We start from the raw sequence: 24,141 nt of genomic DNA on the forward strand, positions 1-24,141 counted from the left end.
GAAAATCCATTCACAGTCACGACAAAAAGCACTGATAATTATTGCATCAGTGTTTCATTCTTCAAAAATAACCCAAAACTCATAGGGGGAGCACCATCTGAAAAGTACCATTTAAAAAAAAAATACTATTAAAAAAAGATAATGTTGTAGACCCATATATTTTTGCTGTGGCCAGTAACTCAGAAGTATGGTCTATCAATACCAGGTGGTATTTTCTACAAATGTAGAAAGATGTAAGTATAATTTAACTTTAACAGTAGGCCTATTCATGTTTCCATCCAGTTGTTTTTATGCATACATTCAAACTGTGCATAAAAACATCTGGAAATGCTGCAAATTCATAGGTGGAGGTGGAAAAGCTAAGGTATGGCTAAAGCCTAAATATGACTAAGGTAAATGTGACGTAGCAGCTGCCCTGAGACTGATGTTCCTGACAGATAGGCCTATGTTCAGAAACACCCTCTCATGAACATCTGTCTTTCTGACCCTCACTCTTGGCATATTCTTTTGGTTCTAAACATGTTTTAATAAACGATGCAAGACACAGAAAGTCACCACATTAGCATGCAGCGGGACAAAAGAAACGCTTGTCACTCACTGTAGGGGGACAAAATTAACAAGTGTTACTTCCGTCCCAACAAGAACTCTAAACCCGATTTACTTGGAAAAACTCAGGTAAACTTCAGGATGTGTTACAGCACTAAACCTGTAGATTGACCATTACTGTGACAGCACAACTTCAGTAATTTACTTCTTGTACTCGAAAACTGCTTTCCAGACCTAACCGCGGGAAACGATGACGAAATCACACGGTATTTCTCAGCATCATCAAGGGCTGTGTGCTGAATGTATAGCTTGGAAAACAAAATGTAGTCAGAACTCTGAGAAAATCGCTTTGTAACTTTCATCCCACGTTACTTTCCTCCCCACTCTCCCTAATCATTCAAATAAAAACAGAAAACCTATAAAATATTAGAACCCTTTCAAAAAACACTTTACACAAGAATACATTCGCTATACATGCACTTAAAATATTTAGTCCTAAATTTAAGATTTGTGTAAAGGGAAAGGGAAGTGGTGTGTGGCCAAGTATGGTGAGCCATACTCAGAATTTGTGCATTTAACCCATCCTAGTGTACATACAGTAGTGAACATACACCCGGAGCAGTTGGGGGTCCGGTGCCTTGCTCAAGGGTCTCACCTCAGTCATGGTATTGAGGGTGGAGAGAGTGTTGGTTATTCACTCCTCCACCTACAATCCCTGCCGGACCTGAGACTCGAACCCACAACCTTCAGGTTACAAGTCCAACTCTCTATCCATCAGGCCAATAGTTTGTAATTGAATTGCATATAACATTAATTAATTTGGATTATACAGCTTCAACATAACTAATAAACTTACGGTGATGCATATTTGTCAGACATACATAAATGAAACAAGTCAGATTTATGTAACAGTGCTAATACACTGAAAGTGTTTTGAATACACAATAATCAAGTTTATACATTTGTCAAATCAATCTGATTACTTTCAATCTCAAACTGAATATTGCTTGTTCCACAGCCGGCCATGTTATAACCATATTCATACTTTTAAGTGAATAAGTTTAATTTTGAACCGATTTAAGCAATTCGAATGAATGCATTTTGAAAATTTGAAATAAAAGATTTTTGTATGACACAACAAATAATCACATTAAGTTTATTAGTTTAAGTTAAAACTGCTAATAACTAATAAATACATTTAATTAATTATTTAAATACAGAAGTTACATTTTTATATGCAATTTCAATAGATAAATCTTAAATTTTGGGCATTTTTTAATGAATTTGTTTTTTTTTTTAAGTGTAAATGTATAATTCAAATAGAATATGAGATTTTTGGTTCAACATCTTCATTCTCTGTCATTAAAAAAAACAAATCTGTTATTGCCAGTCATATCAAACACATATTCAAGTATGAAACAGTAATAACCAGCGTTAGAGCATCAGCTGAAATCAAACAGTCAGTCTTCATCTTCACTGATCCGGTTCTGTTCAGTCTAGTCTTGTTTGCGGTTCAATCTTCTGCCTTTCTTCAGAACAAGTTTGTTTTTAATGAATCCTCGTTTCCTCCTGCTGCCCTGCACAGATCAACAACGTTAAAACAACATCAGGAGGTCAAAACATCTGTAAATGAGCTGATGAGACATAAATACCTTTCTGGAGGAGAGTGTGTGTTTGTGTTTGTGATCGGCGCCGGTGACTCGAGGTTTGCGCTCCAGCCGCTGCCGGTTGTCCAGATCTTTGACTTTATATATCCGGACGAGCCAGTGCTCGGAGGTAAACGCTTCCTCCAGGTGCTTCAGCTTCACGTCTTTGTTTCCGATCTCAGCGTTTCGCGTTCGGTCGAATCCTGGAGGAGTTCTGAAGTCCAGCTGAACAGAGAGGAAGACGTTTAACACACGAGCCTCAAACACGCTTCAGAAAGAGATCATGTGACCAGAATCACCTGCATTTCTCCAAAGCGATAGTAGGACATCTTATACATCAGAGAGTTGAGCAGTGCTGGAGACGCGGCTTTATCCACCCTGAACTCTCCCTGCGGCGTGAAGAAATCACTCTCCTGAACACACAACACACACACACTCAGTGTTTAACACGGACACTTCCTGTTCAAGAGGAACATTCTCTTCATATAAGACTGTATGGAGTGCCAGTGATATTTTATATACTTATTTATATACTATTAGAGTATTTAATATTTTGAATTGTTGTATTTTTACATTTTCAGTTTACATTTTTAACATTAGGTTTTTTAACTTTTTTTAGTTTTTTAATTTTTAGTAGTTATGTGCTTTTTTCATTTTATTATTGCTTGTTAAAATAAAATCAAATAAAATGTAGCTGTATTTATCTATTATTATTTCAGTTTTAGTCATTTTGTTATTTTTTACTAATTGTTTAGTTATTTTTATTTCTGTGTAGCTTTAATTGCTTTTCAGTACTTCTATTATTTCAATCTAAACTTAATTTATTTCAGTTAGTCGCCAAGGCAACATTTGTCTGTCTATTTTTTTTAAGTTTACGTTTTCATCTAAGATTTATATATTGTTTCAGTTAACATATGATTTTTAAATACTTTAAGTAATTTTATTCTGTGCGTTTGTCATTGCTATTAGTTTTCTATTATATTTTTGGGTTTAGTAACTTTGTGTGCTTCTGTCATTTCTGTAAGTGTTTCATATTTCTATATATTTTGAATTCATTTTTTCAGTTTTAGTAATTTTAGTACTTCAACTTAAAGTTTTTAACCTGTATCTGTATTTTATATGAGCTTTATTTCAGTTACACACTGAAAGTTCAGTCCAACACGTTTTGCAGTAGCTGTAGTTTTAGTTAGTGGGTTCAGTTTAGTTAGTGGGTTTAGTTAGTTTAAGTTAGTGGGTTCAGTTTAGTTAGTGGGTTTAGTTAGTTTTAGTTTAAGTTAGTGGGTTCAGTTTAGTTAGTTTTAGTTAGTGGGTTCAGTTTAGTTAGTTTTAGTTAGTGGGTTCAGTTTAGTTAGTGGGTTCAGTTAGTCTTAGTGGATTTAGTTTGTGGGTTTAGTTAGTTTTAAACTGTGGATTTACAGTCTTTTTAGATAGTGGGTTTAGTTAGTGGATTAAGTTAGTTTTAGTTAGTGGGTTCAGTTAGTTTAGTCGTGCTGGGACTCACCCGCACGTCTCTGGGATGTTCTCCCTCGGCGATCCTCACCATCCACAGGAACTTATTGATGTCGTCGCCCGAGTATCCGATCACCCCTCCGAAGATGATCAGCACATAGTCCACATCCAGCAGCTTCATGATGTCATACGCCACGCTCTCATTGGACGCCATGGCTTTGCCCACCTGAGAGAGCCAATCAGAGAGAGGCAGTCAGACTTCCTGCGGTGGAGCATCTCTTCCCGCGGCCGGCGCGTCTCACCAGTGCGATGTGGCTGTTGTTCCAGGTGTTGTTGTCCACTAGCGTGGTTCTGTTGGCCATGCCTGCGATCTGATACCCATAATCCCACCAGCTCATGACACGCGCGTGTTGATCAGTGTTGAGCCGCAGCCAATAGTACGCCTCTCTGAAATCATCCAGGATGCTGCGCGAACTGAAACACACAGGAGGCCGGATGAGCAGCTGTCTGTGTGTGTGTGTCTGTCTGTCTGTGTGTATGTATGTGTGTGTGTGTGTGTGTGTGTGTGTGTGCGTGTGTGTGTCGTACCCGTCATGGTTGTGTGATGCCAGCACGACACTGGGACTGGAATAAGCGTTACTGGTGACCCATGTGCAGTGAACAGTGAACATCAGCAGCAGCAGCAGCAGGAGGACTATCACCAGACTCCTGATGTTTGAACCCAAACCCTCTTCACACACGTGATGCTTTCGCAGCTTACCAGCCTGAAATACAAACACACACACACACACACACACACCAGCAGGCGATACACATCAGTTTAACACACGATCACTTGGACTCTTGAAGTCATGTTTTATGTTACTGAACAATTCATGAGGACACATTCTAAATTCTATTTATTTATATTTGATCTAATTTACAGAAACACATTTATTATATTTATATAATTTTATAAAATAGATGCATTTTTAAATAATTTATATAAAACTTCCCGCTTTCCACCTTGAGAAATACAAAAATTTATAAACAATACAATTTTTATTGTTTTTATATAAATATGTACACTCACCGGCCACTTTATTAGGTACACCTGTTCAATTGCTTGGTAACAAATTGCTAATCAGCCAATCACATGGCAGCAACTCAATGCATTTAGGCATCTAGATGTGGTGAAGACGACTTGCTGAAGTTCAAACCGAGCATCAGAATGGGGAAGAAAGTGGATTTAAGTGACTTTGAACGTGTAATGGTTGTTGGTGCCAGACGGGCTGGTCTGAGTATTTCAGAAACTGCTGATCTACTGGGATTTTCACGCACAACCATCTCTAGTGTTTACAGAGAATGGTCCGAAAAAGAGAAAAAATCCAGGGAGCGGCAGTTGTGTGGACGAAAATGCCTTGTTAATGTCAGAGGTCAGAGGAGAATGGGCAGACTGGTTAGAGATGATAGAAAGGCAACAGTAACTCAAATAACCACTCGTTACAACCAAGGTATGCAGAATACCATCTCTGAACGCACAACACATCGAACCCTGAAGCAGATGGGCTACAGCAGCGGAAGACCACACCGGGTGCCACTCCTGTCAGCTAAGAACAGGAAACGGAGGCTACAGTTCACACAGGCTCACCAAAATTGGACAATAGAAGATTGGAAAAACGTTGCCTGGTCTGATGAATCTCGATTTCTGCTGCAACATTCAGATGGTAGGGTCAGAATTTGGCGTAAAGAACATGAAAGCATGGATCCATCCTGCCTTGTCTCAACGGTTCAGGCTGGTGGTGATGGTGTGGGGGATATTTTCTTGGCACACTTTGGGCCCCTTAGTACCAATTGAGCATCGTTTAAATGCCACAGCCTACCTGAGTATTGTTGCTGACCATGTCCATCCCTTTATGACTACAGTGTACCCATCTTCTGATGGCTACTTCCAGCAGGATAATGCACCATGTCACAAAGCTCAAATCATCTCAGACTGGTTTCTTGAACATGACAATGAGTTCACTTTACTCAAATGGCCCCCACACTCACCAGATCTCAATCCAATAGAGCATCTTTGGGATGTGGTGGAACGGGAGATTCGCATCATGGATGTGCAGCTGACAAATCTGCAGCAACTGCGTGATGCTAACATGTCAATATGGACCAAAATCTCTGAGGAATGTTTCCAACACCTTGTTGAATCTATGCCACGAAAAATTAAGGCAGTTCTGAAGGCAAAAGGGGGTCCAACCCGGTACTAGCAAGGTGTACCTAATAAAGTGGCCAGTGAGTTTTTTTTATTTCATTTATAAAAATTGTTTATAATTAAATTTACAAATTTTTAAAGATTAAAATAATAAGTTAATTTTTCATTTATTTATACATATACATTTTAAAATATTTATGTAACATACAAATAATTTTATATTTTACTATACATTTTATATTTTTATGTAATAGAATGACATTTATAAATGTATACATAAATTATCTATGTATTTTTCTAATATGTTTTTAATGCATGCGTGTATAACTATGAACTTTCTCCACCTCTGAAATAAAAGGTACATCTCAAAGTTGTACATGAATATCATGAAAAAGGTATATTTTTTGTCACTCATTTCAGAAAGTGAAACCCATATATTATATAGATTCATTACACAGTGAAATATTTCAAGCCTTTATTTCTTGAAATTGATGATTATGGCTTACAGATAATGAAAACCCCAAATACAGTGTCTCAGAAAATGTAAATATTACATAAGATCAATAATAAAAAAAAGGATATTTTAAACAGAAATGTCAGGCTTCTGAAAAGTATGTTCATTTCTATGCACTCAGTACTTGGTAGGGGCTCCTTTTGCTTTAATTACTGCATCAATCCGGCGTGGCATGGAGGCTCTCAGCCTGTGGCACTGCTCAGGTGTAATGGAAGCCCAGGTTACTTTGATAGCGGCCTTCAGGTCATCTGCATTGTTGGGTCTGGTGTCTCTCATCTTCCTCTTGACAATACCCCATAGATTCTCTATGGGGTTCAGGTCAGGCGAGTTTGCTGGCCAATCAAGCACAGTAACACCATGGTCATTGAACCAGCTTTTGGTACCTTTGGCAGTGTGGGCAGGTGCCAAGTCCTGCTGGAAAATGAAATCAGCATCTCCATAAAGCTGGTCAGCAGAAGGAAGCATGAAGTGCTCTAAAATCTCCTGGTAGATGGCTGTGTCGACTGTGGACTTCAGAAAACACAGTGGACCAACACCAGCAGATGACATGGCAGCCCAAATCATCACTGACTGTGGAAACGTCACACTGGACTTCAAGCAACATGGATTCTGTGCCTCTCCACTCTTTCTCCAGACTCTGGGACCTTGATTTCCAAATGAAATGCAAAATTTACTTTCATCTGAAAAGAGGACTTTGGACCACTGAGCAACAGTCCAGTTCTTTTTCTCCACAGCCCAGGTAAGACGCTTCTGACGTTGTCTCTGGTTCAGAAGTGGCTTGGTAGCCCTTTTCCTGAAGACGTCTGAGCGTGGAGACTCTTGATGCACTGACTCCAGCTTCAGTCCACTCCTTGTGAAGCTCTCCCAAGTGTTTGAATCAGCTTTGCTTGACCGTATTCTCAAGCTTGCGGCCATCCCTGTTGCTTGTACACCTTTTCCTACCCAAATTCTTCCTTCCAGTCAACTTTGCATTTAATATGCTTTGATACAGCACTCTGTAAACAGCCACACCTTTCAGTAATGACCCTCTCTGACTTACATTCTTTGTGGAGAGCGTCAATGATTGTCTTCTGGATCATTGCCAAGTCAGCAGTCTTCCCCATTATTGTGGTTTTAAAGAACAAGAGATACCCGGAATTTATACTGTAGGGATGGTCATTAATTGAAACTCAAATGTAAATATTCTAATATTTTGAGATACTGATTTTTGACTTTCATGAGCTGTAAGATCTAATCATCAAAATTAAAACAAAACTTTAAATGTTTTACTTTACAAGTAATGAAGCTAAAATATATGAAAGTTTCACTTTTTGAAATAAGTTACAAGAAAAAAAACTTTCACGATATTCTAATTTGAGATGTACCTGTATGTTCATATGTAAATACGGGATAAACAAGCTGTTTTTGCAGTTTAGCTTTGAATAATTGTCTGCTTGGACCCAGAAGAGAGCTTTGAGTTGTGAAAGCTGTGTGGCCACATTCACGAAAACTTGCAGCCAAAAAGTCACTTCCATACCAAAACGTTCTGTCGATCATCATGGTGAATTTCAATAAAAACTAAAAAATTTGCAGAATCTGCATGAATCTTTGTTCTGTTTGTTCAGTTTCTCACTGGTTCTGGGCGCACCTTATCATAGAGACTCCCAGCGTTCCTCCTGTCGTTGTCGTCAGTGGCGTCTTCAGCCGGAGGATCGTCCTGCTTGAGCTCGTCACTCAGATAGCGCTCAAACACACTGGAGAAACACACGGCCGACAGAACGCACACCACCGGCGTCAGAGTCAGCATGAGCCGCACCATCACACCGGCGAAATACACCGCGCTGATGCCGTACAGAACCACTGCAGAGACACACACACCTGAGACACACAGCACTGGACCTGAAGGAAAGCACTCATGGCAGGGCACGTACCGAACACGCGCTCGGCGCTGATGTTTCTGATGCAGAACCACAGGCCTGCTGGGAAGGTGCAGACCAGGATGTGAAGATCAAAGAAGAAGGAAACCCAGGTGGTGGGCTGATGCTCCGATACAGACGCGATGATCGGAATATGAATCTTAGCATAGCTGCACAAAAATATCACACATTAAACATGCGGCCTGAAAATATTTCCTGAAACGAACAAACTGATTAAAAATTTGATTTCTGTCGTTACATTAGGGTGTTCTGAGTGAAGTTTAGAATGTTGCTGTTTTTCGAATAAGTTTTTGATAGTAAATGTAATTCGTGTATTTTTACCCCGTGTCCCAGAGTGAATAAAAACGTCCGCTCCACGGAGCGATCCAACCTGAACACAAACACACGATCATCAGCACACACTCATGTCATCATATGTGTCACATGATCATGTACCACGGTAAACTGACCGATGCAGCTGAGGTAAACGACACACGCAAACAGCAGCAGAACAGCGACACAAACACAGACAGAAAACAGAGTCTGTTTGTCCTGCAGCGTCAGTCTGTCTCGCAGGAACTGCAGGAACGAGTAGAGCTGCACGAGCACGAACACACCTGCACACAAACACTGAATCAACATTAAATCAACACTGAATCAGCATTTGTATGTGACTCTGTAGCCAATGAGGAGACTCACCAGCTGCTGCCATGTGTTCGCTGGTTCTGATTGGCTGAAACCCAACGAAAGGAATCTGCATAGACAGAATCAGACCAATGATGTAGAACGTGCTGTACGCTGAGAGAGAGAGAGGACCAATCAGAATCAACGCAGGAATTAATCAGATTTCAGATTGTGCTGTGAATCGTTGTGAATCTTGACTTCGACTCACCGATGTAAACTCTCTTACTGAAGCGCTGCATCAACAACAGAACGAACACATGAAGAGGAATCAGATTGATGATGAAGACGTAACCGCCCCACGCCGACACCTCAAACAGACACACACAATTAGTCTGAATAGAGTCATTTTCCCTCTGTGATAAAAACATTAATTTCCCGTGAGCAGAAACACAGAATCAATCAGCTTTGAAGAGTCAAATGAAAAACAGACTGAATGAGACGAACACATTTGTCAATGAAAGAGGATTCAAGAAAGAGATTCAGTCCATCATTTGAGTGTTTGAGATCAGATCTCTCTTTCATGATAGAGACGTCTTCAATACACTTGAGAAAAATTACACTTTAACATACTTTTACAACTTTTAAGTACTTATTATGGAAGTAATATCCCAAAAAATATTGAATTGATTTGAATGTAAGGTTTTCAGGCACTTAACGTGTTATGGGCAATTAGACCCACTTTGGTCAATTAAAATGCATATTTATGTTTCACAATTTTATAATTACTTTTTAATACTTTATAATTAAATTCTTGTACTGACAAGAATTTATGCAAGTATTTAAACAATAAATTATTTTTTTTTAGTGATTAAGTAAACTGGCACATACAGGTGCTGGTCATAAAATTAGAATATCATGAAAGTTGATTTATTTCAGTAATACCATTCAAAAAGTGAAACTTGTATATTAGATTCATTCATTACACACAGACTGATATATTTCAAATGTTTATTTCCTTTAATTTTGATGATTATAACTGACAACTAATGAAAGTCCCAAATTCAGTATCTCAGAAAATTAGGATATCGTGAAAATGTTCAATATTGAAGATACCTGGTGCCACACTCTAATCAGCTAATTAACTCAAAACACCTGCAAAAGCATTTAAATGGTCTCTCAGTCTAGTTCTGTAGGCTACACAATCATGGGGAAGACTGCTGACTTGACAGTTGTCCAAAAGACGACCATTGACACCTTGCACAAGGAGGGCAAGACACAAAGGCTGTGTCCAAATTCAGGGTCTGCATCCTTCGGAGTACTCATTTGAAGGATGTTACGTCACAGCGCCGCGACGAAGGCTGTCCATAATCGTAGGATCCTTCAAATGCGGCCCACAAATACGTCCTCCTTTTCCCCGAATTGGAAGGATGGGTGTGGTGGATCCTTTCCCGTCCTACCTATCCCATAATTCTTTTCGGCAGAGCGTAATGGCGGACGAAGCGAGCGGTAGCGGAGTGGGAGAGGAGTTTCTCTGACAAAACAAGCTAAAGTTTATGCTTCGGCTCAATGAATTTGTAGGAGAAATTAGTAGAATACTTAAAAACAAATAAAAATAGGCTATAATGGCTTACCTGGATGTGACTGTCTTGTAGTCTGATATAAAAAACTCTCCGACAACGAGCAAAGAAAGTATTTAATTTATTTAATTGCTTTATTTCTTCCAAAAGAATTAAAATGAGGAGAATAACTCTTTGTTTGTCCATTTTCCCGCTTCTTGCTTGGCGCTGTCACGGTTGCTAGGCGACAGGATATGAGCAACGGGTAAGGGAGGGAACTGAAAGAAGGGTAGGCTGTCCAAATTCACAAACACCGACTTCCGGGTTTTGCGGACGTCGGAGGATCCCTCCTCCTTCAACCGGGTAGGAAGGATCCTAAGGAGGATGCAAACCCTGAATTTGGACACAGCCAAAAGGTCATTGCTAAAGAGGCTGGCTGTTCACAGAGCTCTGTGTCCAAGCACATTAATAGAGAGGCGAAGGGAAGGACAAGATGTGGTAGAAAAAAAAAAGTGTACAAGCAATAGGGATAACCGCACCCTGGAGAGGATTGTGAAACAAAACCCATTCAAAAATGTGGGGGAGATTCACAAAGAGTGGACTGCAGCTGGAGTCAGTGCTTCAAGAACCACCACGCACAGACGTATGCAAGACATGGGTTTCAGCTGTCGCATTCCTTGTGTCAAGCCACTCTTGAACAAGAGACAGCGTCAGAAGCGTCTTGACTGGACTGCTGCTGAGTGGTCCAAAGTTATGTTCTCTGATGAAAGTAAATTTTGCATTTCCTTTGGAAATCAAGGTCCCAGAGTCTGGAGGAAGAGAGGAGAGGCACATAATCCACGTTGCTTGAGGTCCAGTGTAAAGGTTCCACAGTCATTGATGGTTTGGGGTGCCATGCCATCTGCTGGTCTTGGTCCATTGTGTTTTCTGAGGTCCAAGGTCAACGCAGCCGTCTACCAGGAAGTTTTAGAGCACTTCATGCTTCCTGCTGCTGACCAACTTTATGGAGATGCAGATTTAATTTTCCAACAGGACTTGGCACCTGCACACACTGCCAAAGCTACCAGTACCTGGTTTAAGGACCATGGTATCCCTGTTCTTGATTGGCCAGCAAACTCGCCTGACCTTAAAGGTGCCATAGAATGAAAAACTGTCTTTACCCTGGCATATTTAAATAATAACAGTTCTGTACATGGAAATGACATACAGTGAGCCTCAAACACCATAGTTTTCTCCTTCATATGTAAATCTCGTGATTAAAAAAGACCACTGAAAAACAGGCGAATCAGAACATAACACCGACTGTGACGCAACAGTCAGGATCACTACGCCCCCAACATTTGCATAAACCCGTCCTTGTTCTAAGCCGGCTGAACCATCAGAAGCTCTGCAGGTATTGTAAATAAACAAGCGCGGACAACAGCGAAAATAACACAATAAATGTTATGTTCCAGGCCGTGCAGGGGGTGTGAAGTGCAGGGATGGGTTGGTGTCTGTATTCAGAAAGGCACAGAAAGCAAATAACGCGAGCCACTAAAGGGACATGGTTAGCTCCTTGCTAGCGGTAACCTGTTACAGTACATAAGATTTCACTCTCAGTAAGGAGAGATGAGGATGATGGCGAATGACTTACAGATCCTGAGCACCACTGACAAGCATCTGATCTTGTGAAATGTGTGGTAAGTACTGTTGCTCCATAATGTAAACATAGTTTGTGTGATCGCGTCTCTTGAAAGTGAACTATAACGCGATCGATGGATCGTTCAAAAGCAGTTTCAATGCCTCGCATATTAATAACGGCTCCCTGATGCCCGCGTTTTATATACAGTATAATTACCCGACGATATAACTGCGAGAGAACGTATTTAAATATATATTTTCCTCCCTGTGCTTCCTTCTTGCTGATGAGCCGTACTGTGAAACAGCCAATCAGAGCAGAGCTCATTATTATTCATGACCCTGCCAAATAAGCCAATAACAGACCGTTTCATTCTAGGGAGAAATCCTAGGGTTGTAAATGGACATGTAAAATCGTTTCTGGAGATTTTTTGCCCTTACCTAAGCCACATACCTTCTGTGTAGATATCAGAGAACAATTTAAAATACTGTATCAAATGCATTCTATGGCACCTTTAACCCCAAAGAAAACCTATGGGGTATTGTGAAGAAGAAGATGCAATACGCCAGACCCAACAATTCAGAAGAGCTGAAGGCCACTATCAGAGCAACATGGGGTCTCATAACACCTGAGCAGTGCCACAGACTGATCGACTCCATGCCACGCCGCATTGCTGCAGTAATCCAGGCCAAAGGAGCCCCAAATAAATATTGAGTGCTGTACATGCTCATACTTTTCAGTTGGCCAACATTTCTAAAAATATTTTTTTTTGCATTGGTCTTAATTGATATTCTAATTTTCTGAGATACTGAATTTGGAACTTTCATTAGTTGTCAGTTATAATCATCAAAATTAAAGGAAATAAACATTTGAAATATAGTCTGTGTGTAATGAATGAATCTAATATACAAGTTTCACTTTTTGAATGGTATTACTGAAATAAATAAACTTTTCATGATATTCTAATTTTATGACCAGCACCTGCATATTAACTTTAACAGAAATATTGAATAACATTACAGTTAAAATATAATCAAGTATAATCTTTTTTGATTTGGAGTACACTACAAGCGCACAATATAATTAAATACACTTATTTTTCCCTGTAGACACATGAGCTGAATTCAGTACATCATTCCCACTCACCATGTAGAAATACGAGAGGCAACATCCGACGGTCCAGAACACTGATCCAGTTTTGATCGACTTCACCTGAACAACCACAGAAAACTCACTTCCAGTTCAATTTATAAAGCATTGCCTATCTTCCTCCAGAGCTTCCTCTTACCCACAGGAAGTAGGTGAACTGCAGGGCGAATATGGCGACGGCCTCGTTATCGAAGGACCCGGCCACCGAGCGCGAGATGTATCCGGGCACGATGGCCATGAAGCAGGCGGACAGAAGACCCGCCCCCAGACTCCACAGCTCCCGCGTCAGCAGGAAGGTGGCGATCGCAGTCAGAGCGCTGAAGACGGGCGCCAGGAACACGCAGACGTCCCGGATGTGGACGCTCAGGTGGACGAGGTTCAGGATGTAGTGAATCAGACCTGCGGTCACCATCAGACCAGGATAGACCTGCAGGAGCACACAGGAACCGGTCTGAGCTCCTCAAGAAGCTCCTCAGATGAAGCAGAGTTCAGATGTGAATGAACTGAATCACGACTCACCGTTCCTCCAACGATTCGCCCCAGAGGATACCAGGCTCTCTCATCAAACCAGTTGAGGAACTCGTAGAAACCGCTGGTGGTCAGATGATGGGTGGATCTGTAATTAAACCTGTTCACAAACACTCATGAATGTTCACAGACTGCTCAAGTGCAATGCCATTTGCATAATGTAACATTATTTACACATCGGTGGAATGTTTCTGCTCTTCTTTCAGGTTAAGGCTGATCTGGAATCAGTCCACCAAAACACATACGATCAGAATGTGAAGTCTGTAATAATGGCATAAAGCTGGAATGAGACATACAATCCCCACCCCACATACAATCCCTGCCGGACCTGAGAATCGAACCTGCAACCTTTGGGTTACGAGTCCAACTCTCTAACCATTAGGCCACGACTACCCTTAAAAGATCCAGATCTGCAGCACATCATCACAGACCAACAGCAGCAGATCATCTGAGGTGAAGCGCTGAAGATACAGAAGACATCTGATACTGCTGCTTCCCCAATGAGAGTCTACAGCAGCACAATCCACAAAAACATGCCATATTTCTCAAATCTCAAACCCTCCAGCACCACAAACGACTCAAATTGCCATGTAGGTTTTAGTATGAATATTTTGAACATATTTCTTCCTCTGATCCTCTGGGTCATGCAGAGTTCTGTGAACCTAGCGGGTCCAATTTCCATCCAACTAGATTATCTGCCATTCTGAATTATGTTGCAAACATAGTATTTTGAAGCTTCCCTACAGCCCTCATCAGATCTTCAACTAATTTGTGTCACGGTCAAATGTTATTAGAAGTGCTTTGATATAAGAAACCATTGGGAGGTGATGCATCAACGAATATGACATAAAAGGTCTAAAGAACGCCTTCTTTAAAATGACACATTTATTCCTTATCAATGTGCTCAGTGCACATTCCTGAGAGTGTTATATCATAAAAAGATACCATCATTTGACAAAATCAACGTGTTACATGGAGTTTTGCTTCATATAAACTGTTCTGACTTCTATGAAAACAAATCTCCTCGCAACAAATTTACAGAAATAAGACCGAAAGTAAAGCAAGAACTTCATAAAAGAAACTAGGAGATCTAGATAAATTAACATAAGCTCATGACAAATTAATAAATAGGTTTATGACAAATCAATCAAGCAAATGGAGAGAGAGACCGAGAGAGAAATAAAATAACTTCAGCATGAAGAGAATCATGACAAACAGAAATAAAGCTAATAAATAAACTCACAACGTATAAAAATATTAAGAAATTTAAATAAAAGCAAGTAAAAATAATACATTTTAAAAAGCAAAACAAGACTTATTTATAGAATCATCCAGTTCTAGATTAGTAAGCATAACTGAATCATAATGAGCTCAATGCACTTAAAATAGGGAAGATAATGACATACGTACAAATATACATAAAAATAAAATAGTCATTAATAAAACAAGACAACAAGAAAAAGTAAAAACAAGAATTATCATGAATAGAATCATTTAGTTCTAGAATAACATGTCAAAATGAACTCATGACATAAAGCTAATGACAAACAAAAACATAAATAAGGCTAATGACAAACAAAAATAAAGCAATCATTCAGTTGTCGAATAATAAACATCATAATGAGCTCATGACACAAATAAATAAAGCTAATTACATATAAACAAACAACAAATAAGTAAATAAAATAATAAAGACCAAAAGTAAAAATCCTTCAGCTGTAGAATAACAATATCATAATGAACTCATGACACAAAACAAATATTTAAATATATAAAAAGCAAGAACATCATGAAGAGAATCACTGACTTTTACATTAATGAACATCATAATGAGCTCATGGCACATTCATTTAAATAAACCGCCAAATAAATATACTAAAGGTGAATAAATAAATCTAATGTCTTACCACATTAAATTATAAATGTCACAAAATAGCACTACACCTGCTTCAGTTTGTGGCGTCACACTGGGGTCTTTCATTAAAGACGACTTCATAAAAACTCCCACAGGTCAGTATCTCTCTCCGTCTCGCTCTCTTTTGTCTGTGTGCGAGACATTGATCTGACGTCATCTAACACAGAACTGTAGCATCATGAGCTCAAGCTAACATCAGACACAACCGCAGATATCTGATTGGAAGATCTGCTGAATCTCAGCACTTTCCCTCTGAAAACCTCCTCTGCATGATGAAAAGTGTTTGTCTTACTTTTGCAGAGTAACCTGAAGGAATCGGCACATATTTAGATGGATGATGTTGTCACGCACGCTTTATGCATTTTTGTTTGCAAGCTGGGAAACTGCAGTGTGTGCCCGGCAACAATTTGCACATTTTATGCTGCGAATCTATGGCAAGCCGTTTTGACTTTTATTCCTTCTCAGGATATGAATTCTTGATATCAACAATTCAGTTTTTATACTAGTAACAATGTTAATTCTTGATATCAACAATTACATTTTCACCAGTTAAAATGCTAATTCTTGATATCAACAATTTCATTCTTGATATCAAGAATTAAATTGTTGATATCTGTAATTGTATTTTCACTAGTTAAATGTCACCATAGGCTGCCATTCAAAATCAATTGTTGATATCAATAATTCATATCATGTGAAGGAATAAAAGTCAGAACGGCTTGCCATAGCAAATCAGGTGCTAAAACTATGCATATAAACAACACATTCGCAAAGAATTCCTCCCTCAGAGTCGACCTGAGGGCCTTTGCAAGCAGATGTTGTTTCTGAATATCCTTTCAGACATGTTTTTTGCAGCTAATGCAATGTCTAGGTGACATTTACAATTTATAATAGCAGGTATAAGATGCTTGTGTTAGAAAACTATACTTCACGAGGGAAAGAAATGAGGAGCTTCAGTTTACAAGGACACAGAGACGATGTAAAAATGTGCTGATCTGAGTGTGACACGCACAACATCCTTTCTGTGTGAATGAAGGTTCAAACAAACACGGACTTCAGTTCATAAAAGACAGTGAAAAATGACTGACAAACACACAAAACTCTACAACAGACAGTCAATAAAGAGAGATCTTCCCCTCTCCAGGGTTTAACAAGACTGAACAAGCACTCAGTTTCATTACAGTGTCTTATTTTCAGAGTTCGACCTTGAAGGAAAGTGTGTCTGATATTCCAGACTGCAGAAAACCTAAGAAATTAATACAACCTGAATTCCCGGAAATGTTGGGACGTTTTTTCAAAATGAAAACTAAAATAAAAATTTCAAAATCACGTGAGCCAATATTTTATTCACAATAGAACATAGATAAACGTTTAAACTGAGAAATTTTACAATTGTATGCACAAAATTTTGAGACCTGCTACAGGTCTCAAAATAGACTCAGGGGGCATGTTTACCATGGTGTAGCATCTCCTCTTCAAAACAGTTTGAAGACGTCTGGGCATCGAGGTTATGAGTTTCTGGAGTTTTGGTGTTGGAATTTGGTCCTATTCTTGCCTGATATAGGTTTCCAGCTGCTGAAGAGTTTGTGGTCGTCTTTGAAATATTTTTCATTTAAATGATGCACCAAATGTTGTCTATAGGTGAAAGATCTGGACTGCAGGCAGGCCAATTCAGCACCCGGACTCTTCTACTACGAAGCCATGCTGTTGTAATAGCTGCAGTATATGGTTTTGCATTGTGCTGCTGAAATACACGTAGTCTGGAGGGAAGCGCATGTTGCTCTAAAACCCTTACATACCTTTCAGCATTCATAGTGCCTTCCAAAACATGCAAGCTGCCCATACCATATGCACTTATGCACCCCCATACCATCAAAGATGCTGGCTTTTGAACTGAACGCTGATAACACACTGGAAGGTCTCCCTCCTCTTCAGCCCGGAGGACTAAAGGACTTTAGCCTAGCTGAATCTTTTCAAAATGTCTTGCTTTTTCAGCCCTTTGTTGCCCCATACCAACTTTGAGACCTGTAGCAGGCATCACATTTGAAATGAGCTCATTTAGTGGAAAATTTCTCTGTTTAAACATGTTATGTTCTCTATGTTCTATTGTGAATAAAATATTGGCTCGTGATTTGAAAGTCTTTAGTTTTCATTTTATTCAAATTTAAAAAAAACGTCCCAACATTTCCGGAATTCGGGTTGTAAGAAAAATCACTAAACCTACAATGACTTTCTTTGAAAACTTAGATCATAATTATATATTAATGTCAGAAATTAGCTGCTATTATAAGGAAACAATAATAACCAAGTGCAACTGATTTTCAGGTCTCATTGTTTACGTTATATGAGACATTTATCTAAGGTTAGGAAAACTGGGGTTTGTGACATGTAAACAAAAAAAATAAGTATATAAATAAAATAAATAAAAAGGACCAAAAGTAACGCAATCATGCAGTTGTTGAATAATAAACATTATAAAGACCAAATGACACATTAATTAAATAAAAAATAACTAAGATAAATAATAAGGTGAATGAATAAGTAATTTCTCACCACATTGAATAATGTCAGAAAACAGCACAGAAGTTCATGAACTGTTAATTTTTTTTTTTTTATTAATATATAATAAAACAAATTAAAATTAAAACATAGGAAAAAGATGAAATATTTCATTTGTTTAGCTGCATATCAAGCGACCCGTAACCAACATAAGACAACTGTAATAACTGAATATCAACTTAAAATCTTTAAGTGAATTGTTTCTCAAAGAAGATCAGCTGAAAAAATTTATTTTGGCTTTTTTGCCTTAAAACATGGTTAGTTTAGAAACATGTCTACAGGACCTGAAGGAAACACAAACATGCACAAGTCCTGCTGAAATGAAAATAACATGAACTAATCAAAGACTGTCACAATGATTTCCATCACACAGATAAGACATTCAATGTGATGAAAGCGGTTATAATACATTATGCGATCAGACTGAATCTCTGACAGTTCAGATTAGTCCTGCATTTCAAAAGAATTAAAAACAAATTGAAAAAAGGAGTTATTTGGCTTTTGCATCCATTCGTCTGTCTTTGCCATCGTTCTTGTAGCTCAAATGGCACTGGTGACGTCAAGGTCATGGGTTTGATTCCTAAGAAATACATGATAATATGGAATACTTTGAATGCACTGTAAGTGGCTTTGGATGAAAGCATGTCGTCAAATGCATAAATGTAAATGCAGAAATGCCTTGAAGTGAAAAGAGGTTGAGGCATTTGCAAACATCTCACACAAAGTCCTCGCAAATGCATAATGCGATAAAAAAAAAAAAAAAAAAACTCTTAGAATGTACCATGCCAGACGTTCAGACAGAAATATGGCCGTCTGATTCACAGAGCATCTGACAATACATCAGACCAAACAACTAGAATGAAACCATTCAGATGGCAGAGGAAAGACGAGCTGATCCAGTGAAAACAAACGGATATTTATCAAGAACCGCAAGTGCAAACTCAGCTGCACGCCAGATTGTGTGTCTCTCTCTGCAAACTAACAGTCTTCTGCACTAAAAGCTTTCCTTATTCTCGTCGCAGGGCTTTATTTCTCTTTTATATTTCTCTCTCTAGGCGCCTCTCATATTTGCTGCTGCAGAATCTCTAATGTTTGAGAAACTACAACTATTGAACAATAAACTACATCTACAGCAGAGACATCATTAGCCATGGACATTTTTACAGATAATCTGGATGGCTTTTCCAAAAAATAATTTGCACAGAAGCAGCTGCTGATAATGTAGAATATATAAGGTCATATGAAAACGTCATTGAGTTGGACGTGTATTTTGTGTTTTTGATGATTAGTCGCTGTGGGTCTAAAGGCGATTGAAAGGAAGGTAGAAAAAGCAATCTTGTCTCACTGACTGTTTACATTTTCATAAATATTTCAATATTAATTCTGTAATATTCAAGTTAGTACAGAGTCATGCAAACGCTGCAATCTCATTGGAGACCTGAAAAAACTAAACCTACAGATTTCTGGAGTGTCAACAAGACTGAATTAGTTTTCTCGTATTTCACCGATCTTTTAATACAAATCAAATTCAACACAATCCCTCAACCCCCACCTGGGTTATTAAAAGTAATGTGTGTGTATATGTATGTATGTATATATATATATATATATATATATATGACAACATTATGAAAAAAGAAAATATAAAACTAATTCAAAATATAGGTTAAACTATAATAATAATAAATAACATGGAACCTGGGATTACATCCATTAATTGTAAAAAGGCTTAATTTTTTTTAAAAGAGTTATTCAACAACAACCATTGCACACCTGTAGGTAATCGATAGGTATGTAGGAAAAACCACCACCAAAAAAAAACAAAAAAACATTCTAAATAAAGAAATCCATCCATCCATCCATGCATAAAAAAAAAAAAAAAAAAGCAGCCTTACGAAGGTCATGGAACTATCATAGTTTTTGCTAATATCGTCTTGTCTTTTTTAATCACTGGTATGATCATCATCAACAACAGCTGTACTAACCACAAAACCTCTGGATACACAATCACCTGATCACCGGAATTCCTTTAGAGCCCAACACAGAACAGACAGGTGAATCCAGAGAGAAAACATCAGGGTGTGAATGAAGGGAATGAAGTCTGTCTTAGAGGAAACCATATTGATCCGTTGACGGTACACATCCTCATCTTTACAGTGCTGAAAAACACAGCAATTTCTATTCAGACAAACACCTGACAGGAAACTCAACACATCTGATCAAACAATGGACGCTGACAGATGGACACAGAGTGAGTTGAGCTGATTCTCAAACCATGAAAACAAAACATCTCAAACTTTTACATGTTCCTTTTGTCATCTTGTTTTCTTGTTCGTGTGGGTCTGATCCGGCTCTGTCTGATGTATGTGTTTGACTGAGTGTGCCAACCAGCAACACATGGCACTGACAAAACACACAGTCTGTGAGCCACCAGAGATTATGTCATTATAGTCACACACACACACACACACACACACACACACACACACACACACACACCAGAGCAACATGCTTAGATGAGTGTTTATGCCAGAGAACAGAAACACAATCTTCTGTGCCAAAGAAAGACAAACACACACAAGACACAGAACATCTCGTTTATGACTTAATTCTTTCTCCTAGACAGCAATGAGATTAAATGGAGGAAAAGACTCCAGTAATCTCACATGAAGTTCCTCTAGTCTCTATGAACTCAAACATTTCAAGTGATCTGAGCTGCTCAACATATTTATTTTATAGCTCAAGACTCTAAGTGTATGATGATTTTGGCTCATTTGTGGATGTTTTAGGAGACAAAGATAATACTTAAACCTGTTGATTTTATGATGTTCTTTGTTTCAGTCCGAAACTGCAAAGGCAAACATAAGAGGATTCAGTGAAAGAGTGATTCATTTTCCTTCAGAACGAGCGAACGGCTCTTCAGACAGACTTGAGAAGCTCTGAAGGAGAGAATCAATCGCTGAAGCACCGGAGGCTTTCTGCTACAGAGACTAATGAAGCTGTTTATCATACAAACACAGAACCAGACGAACAAACACTCGGTTTTTACCCTCATCGTGAGTTTAAACGCTCCAAACCCTCAGAGAAAGCTGCTCACGATACAACAAAACAGCAGATGATTTCTGAATGACTGATTTCTACTGGAACTTTGAAATTCTGGATCTGGAGTTCAAATTAAAACAAAGTCAGAGTGTTAAATCTTTGCATTTCTTCTTACTGTGTGGTGTTAAGTGGCAAAACTGTTTTTGCGTCTCATAAGAGAGAAATTTTTTGCATTGACTGATTAAAGACAGCAAAATATCAATAGCACTACGCTGAAAAGGGATGCTAGTACACATATCTCAACGCGCTGCAAATAGAAAAAATAACACCTGCAAATTAAGAAAACAACTTCCTCAATTTTACAACACATGCGCTGCAAATGCTCACAACACAACCAATAAAAGAAAAGCGCTGCAAATAAAATGCTTTGGTTGTTGTGAGCATTTGCAGTGTGTTTCTTTATTTGTGTTGTGAGCATTTGCAGCACCTGCTGTCAAATTGATGAAGATGTTTTCTTGATTTGCAGGTGCTTTTTCTATTTGCATGTGTTTTCTGAAGTTGCAGCATGTTGACCTCTCTCGGCCACCGTGAAAAACACCCGACAATTTACTTTAAATCCAACCAATCAGTGGATTAAACGATGCAAAAAAATCCATATTTGTGTGTTATCAGAGAGAACAGACCACAGCAGTGTTTCTAACAGCTTCTTAATCAATACTGGTTAACTATCTGTGTCTCACCGAGCAGCAGGAACTGGATGTTTGGCAAACAAACCACAGGATTGAGCCAGAACGCTTTCTCCATCCATCTATTTCGTTCAACACACACACACACACACACACACACAACTAAAAGATCAAAATCCTCCAAAATGTTTTCAGACTAAGTGTGAAAACACTTCAATCAGTATGAATTAAAACCAAACCCTCTGTAAAATAATTTACAGAATCAAAACTAAAGATTCCTTCCCATCTCGTTCCAGTTTAATTTAAGAGTTAAGCACCAGGAAATGAATGCTGCTGTGCTGTTGCCTGTAACAAGACACACAATCAGACTTAATTAAAACATAACTTTCAAGTGTCCATAATGAGATAGTGTACAATCCTCTATGAAGCATGTATGATGCTGATAAAGGCCAGATGCAAATAAATCAAATGCTGAATCTGACTGGTAATGGCACTTTACACTGTCAGTCACTGTCATTCAATTAGATCACTTTCACCCAGCAAACTGAGCCATAATGACAGATAATCAAACGAAAATTAAATGCATGAGGAAAAAATACATTTAAGTTTTTAATTAATTCTCACAATGATAATAAAGTTTTAACCATAGGGCCTAACTGTGTAAACTGAGATTAGATTCAGTAAAGAGTTCAGCAAATAATGCACAATTGAAAAGTGGTGAGACTGGTAATGTAGTCTAGGCAGCTCAGGAAATTAAGACACAGCTGCTTGACTTCATCATGTGCTGCTCTGAAACATCAGCAACCTGTTCATGCAGTCAGCTCAGTAACAGATGAGTTTCAGTCTCTGACAGTTAATGCACAACAGATCAAATACAATAATTTTACCTATTTAGTTTTAAGAGTGTTTAAAAAAAAAAAAAAAAAAAAAAAAGCACACTCAGGACCAAAGTTACTCACCACGGATCAAACTCATGGATGAGGCTCTCGAAGCGGATCACCGCGAACAGTCTGGAGATGAATCCACACACACACGCCAGGAAGAGGATGGTGAGAGACAGCAGACAGCGCCATCCAGCCGGCTGAGATAATCCGCCTTTTCCTTCTCCTCCACCCGCGGAGCTGGAGCGGCTGATCACGGGAGGAGAGCCGCCGGTACCGGCTGAGCATCTGCGGTTAAGCTCCATCATATTCTGTCAGGATGACAGTCTGTTTATTCTCTGATATTCACAAGTCTGTCCGGTGACTCGGTTCGACCGGCTGATCTTCACATCATCACCACTCTGACCGTCAGTCCTTTACGGCTATGCTTTCTGTTTGTGATGTTCAATTCCAGAACGAATAGTTCATTTGAAACGGTTCTTTGTAATGATTCAGTTGAACCGACTCGGAATTCCCTTAAAATCTCTTACCTTTAACTCCAAAATGCCATCGAGATTACAATGCGACTGTAAAACTTTTAGGTCAATTTTGTTAATTTATTCAGTGGTTTTCAATGTCTCACTAGAAAATGTTGTGTTAAAAATAAACCAACTAAACCAACTCTGGGTTGGTATAGCACAGGGGTGCCCAACCCTGATCCTGGAGATCCACCTTCCTGCAGATTTCAGTTCCAACCCTGATCAAACACAACTGTCTTTAATTATCAAGTGCTCCTTCAGATCCTAATTAGCTGGTTCAGTTGTGTTTGATCAGGGTTGGAACTGAAATCTGCAGGAAGGTAGATCTCCAGGAACAGGGTTGGGCACCTCTGGCATAGCATCTTCCAGGAATTCTTCCCATCTGTGGGTTCACGACTTCTCACGAACATATAATACAGGGATGGGAAACTTCGGTTCTGGAGAGCCACTGTTCTGCAGAGTTTAGCTCCAACCCTAATCAAACACATCTGTCTGTAGCTTTCTAATGATCTTGAAGGCCTTGATTAGCTTGTTCTGATGCGTTTGATTAGGGTTGGAGCTAAACTCTGCAGGACAGTGGCCCTCCAGGACTGAAGTTGCCCATCCCTGCTATAATGTGATTGAGCAATAAGTAAGTATATTTGGAGTGCTGCCAGGAGGTAGGGCTCAGAGCTCGGGATAGAACCCGAACCCAGAGAACTAGAGATGAAATTAGATGAAGAGGGAGGATTTGGGGTGGAGGCGGGATGCTTGAATGAATTGGGTTAAAATCCAGTTGGGTTAAAAGTTACCCAAGTTGAGTTATTATATTAGCTTAATTTATAAAA

General features: G+C 39.0%; 1 protein-coding gene across 1 annotated transcript; it reads right to left on the bottom strand.

The window, feature by feature from the left end:
• Positions 1 to 2,042: 2,042 nt before the first annotated feature.
• LOC306847479 (dolichyl-diphosphooligosaccharide--protein glycosyltransferase subunit STT3B-like) lies at positions 2,043 to 23,101 on the bottom strand (the record flags this gene model as incomplete). The annotated part of the gene is made up of 16 exons (XM_079381423.1): positions 2,043 to 2,123; positions 2,199 to 2,417; positions 2,492 to 2,605; positions 3,694 to 3,867; positions 3,944 to 4,115; positions 4,230 to 4,405; positions 7,971 to 8,182; positions 8,254 to 8,408; positions 8,581 to 8,629; positions 8,709 to 8,855; positions 8,938 to 9,036; positions 9,131 to 9,230; positions 13,183 to 13,248; positions 13,325 to 13,612; positions 13,705 to 13,813; positions 22,875 to 23,101. The coding sequence occupies 16 exons, from the start codon at positions 23,099 to 23,101 to the stop codon at positions 2,043 to 2,045; spliced, it is 2,388 nt and encodes a 795-aa protein (XP_079237549.1).
• Positions 23,102 to 24,141: the final 1,040 nt, after the last annotated feature.

The sequence above is a fragment of the Barbus barbus genome (genome assembly GCF_936440315.1).
Source record: "Barbus barbus genome assembly, chromosome: 27".
Lineage (NCBI taxonomy): Eukaryota > Metazoa > Chordata > Actinopteri > Cypriniformes > Cyprinidae > Barbus > Barbus barbus.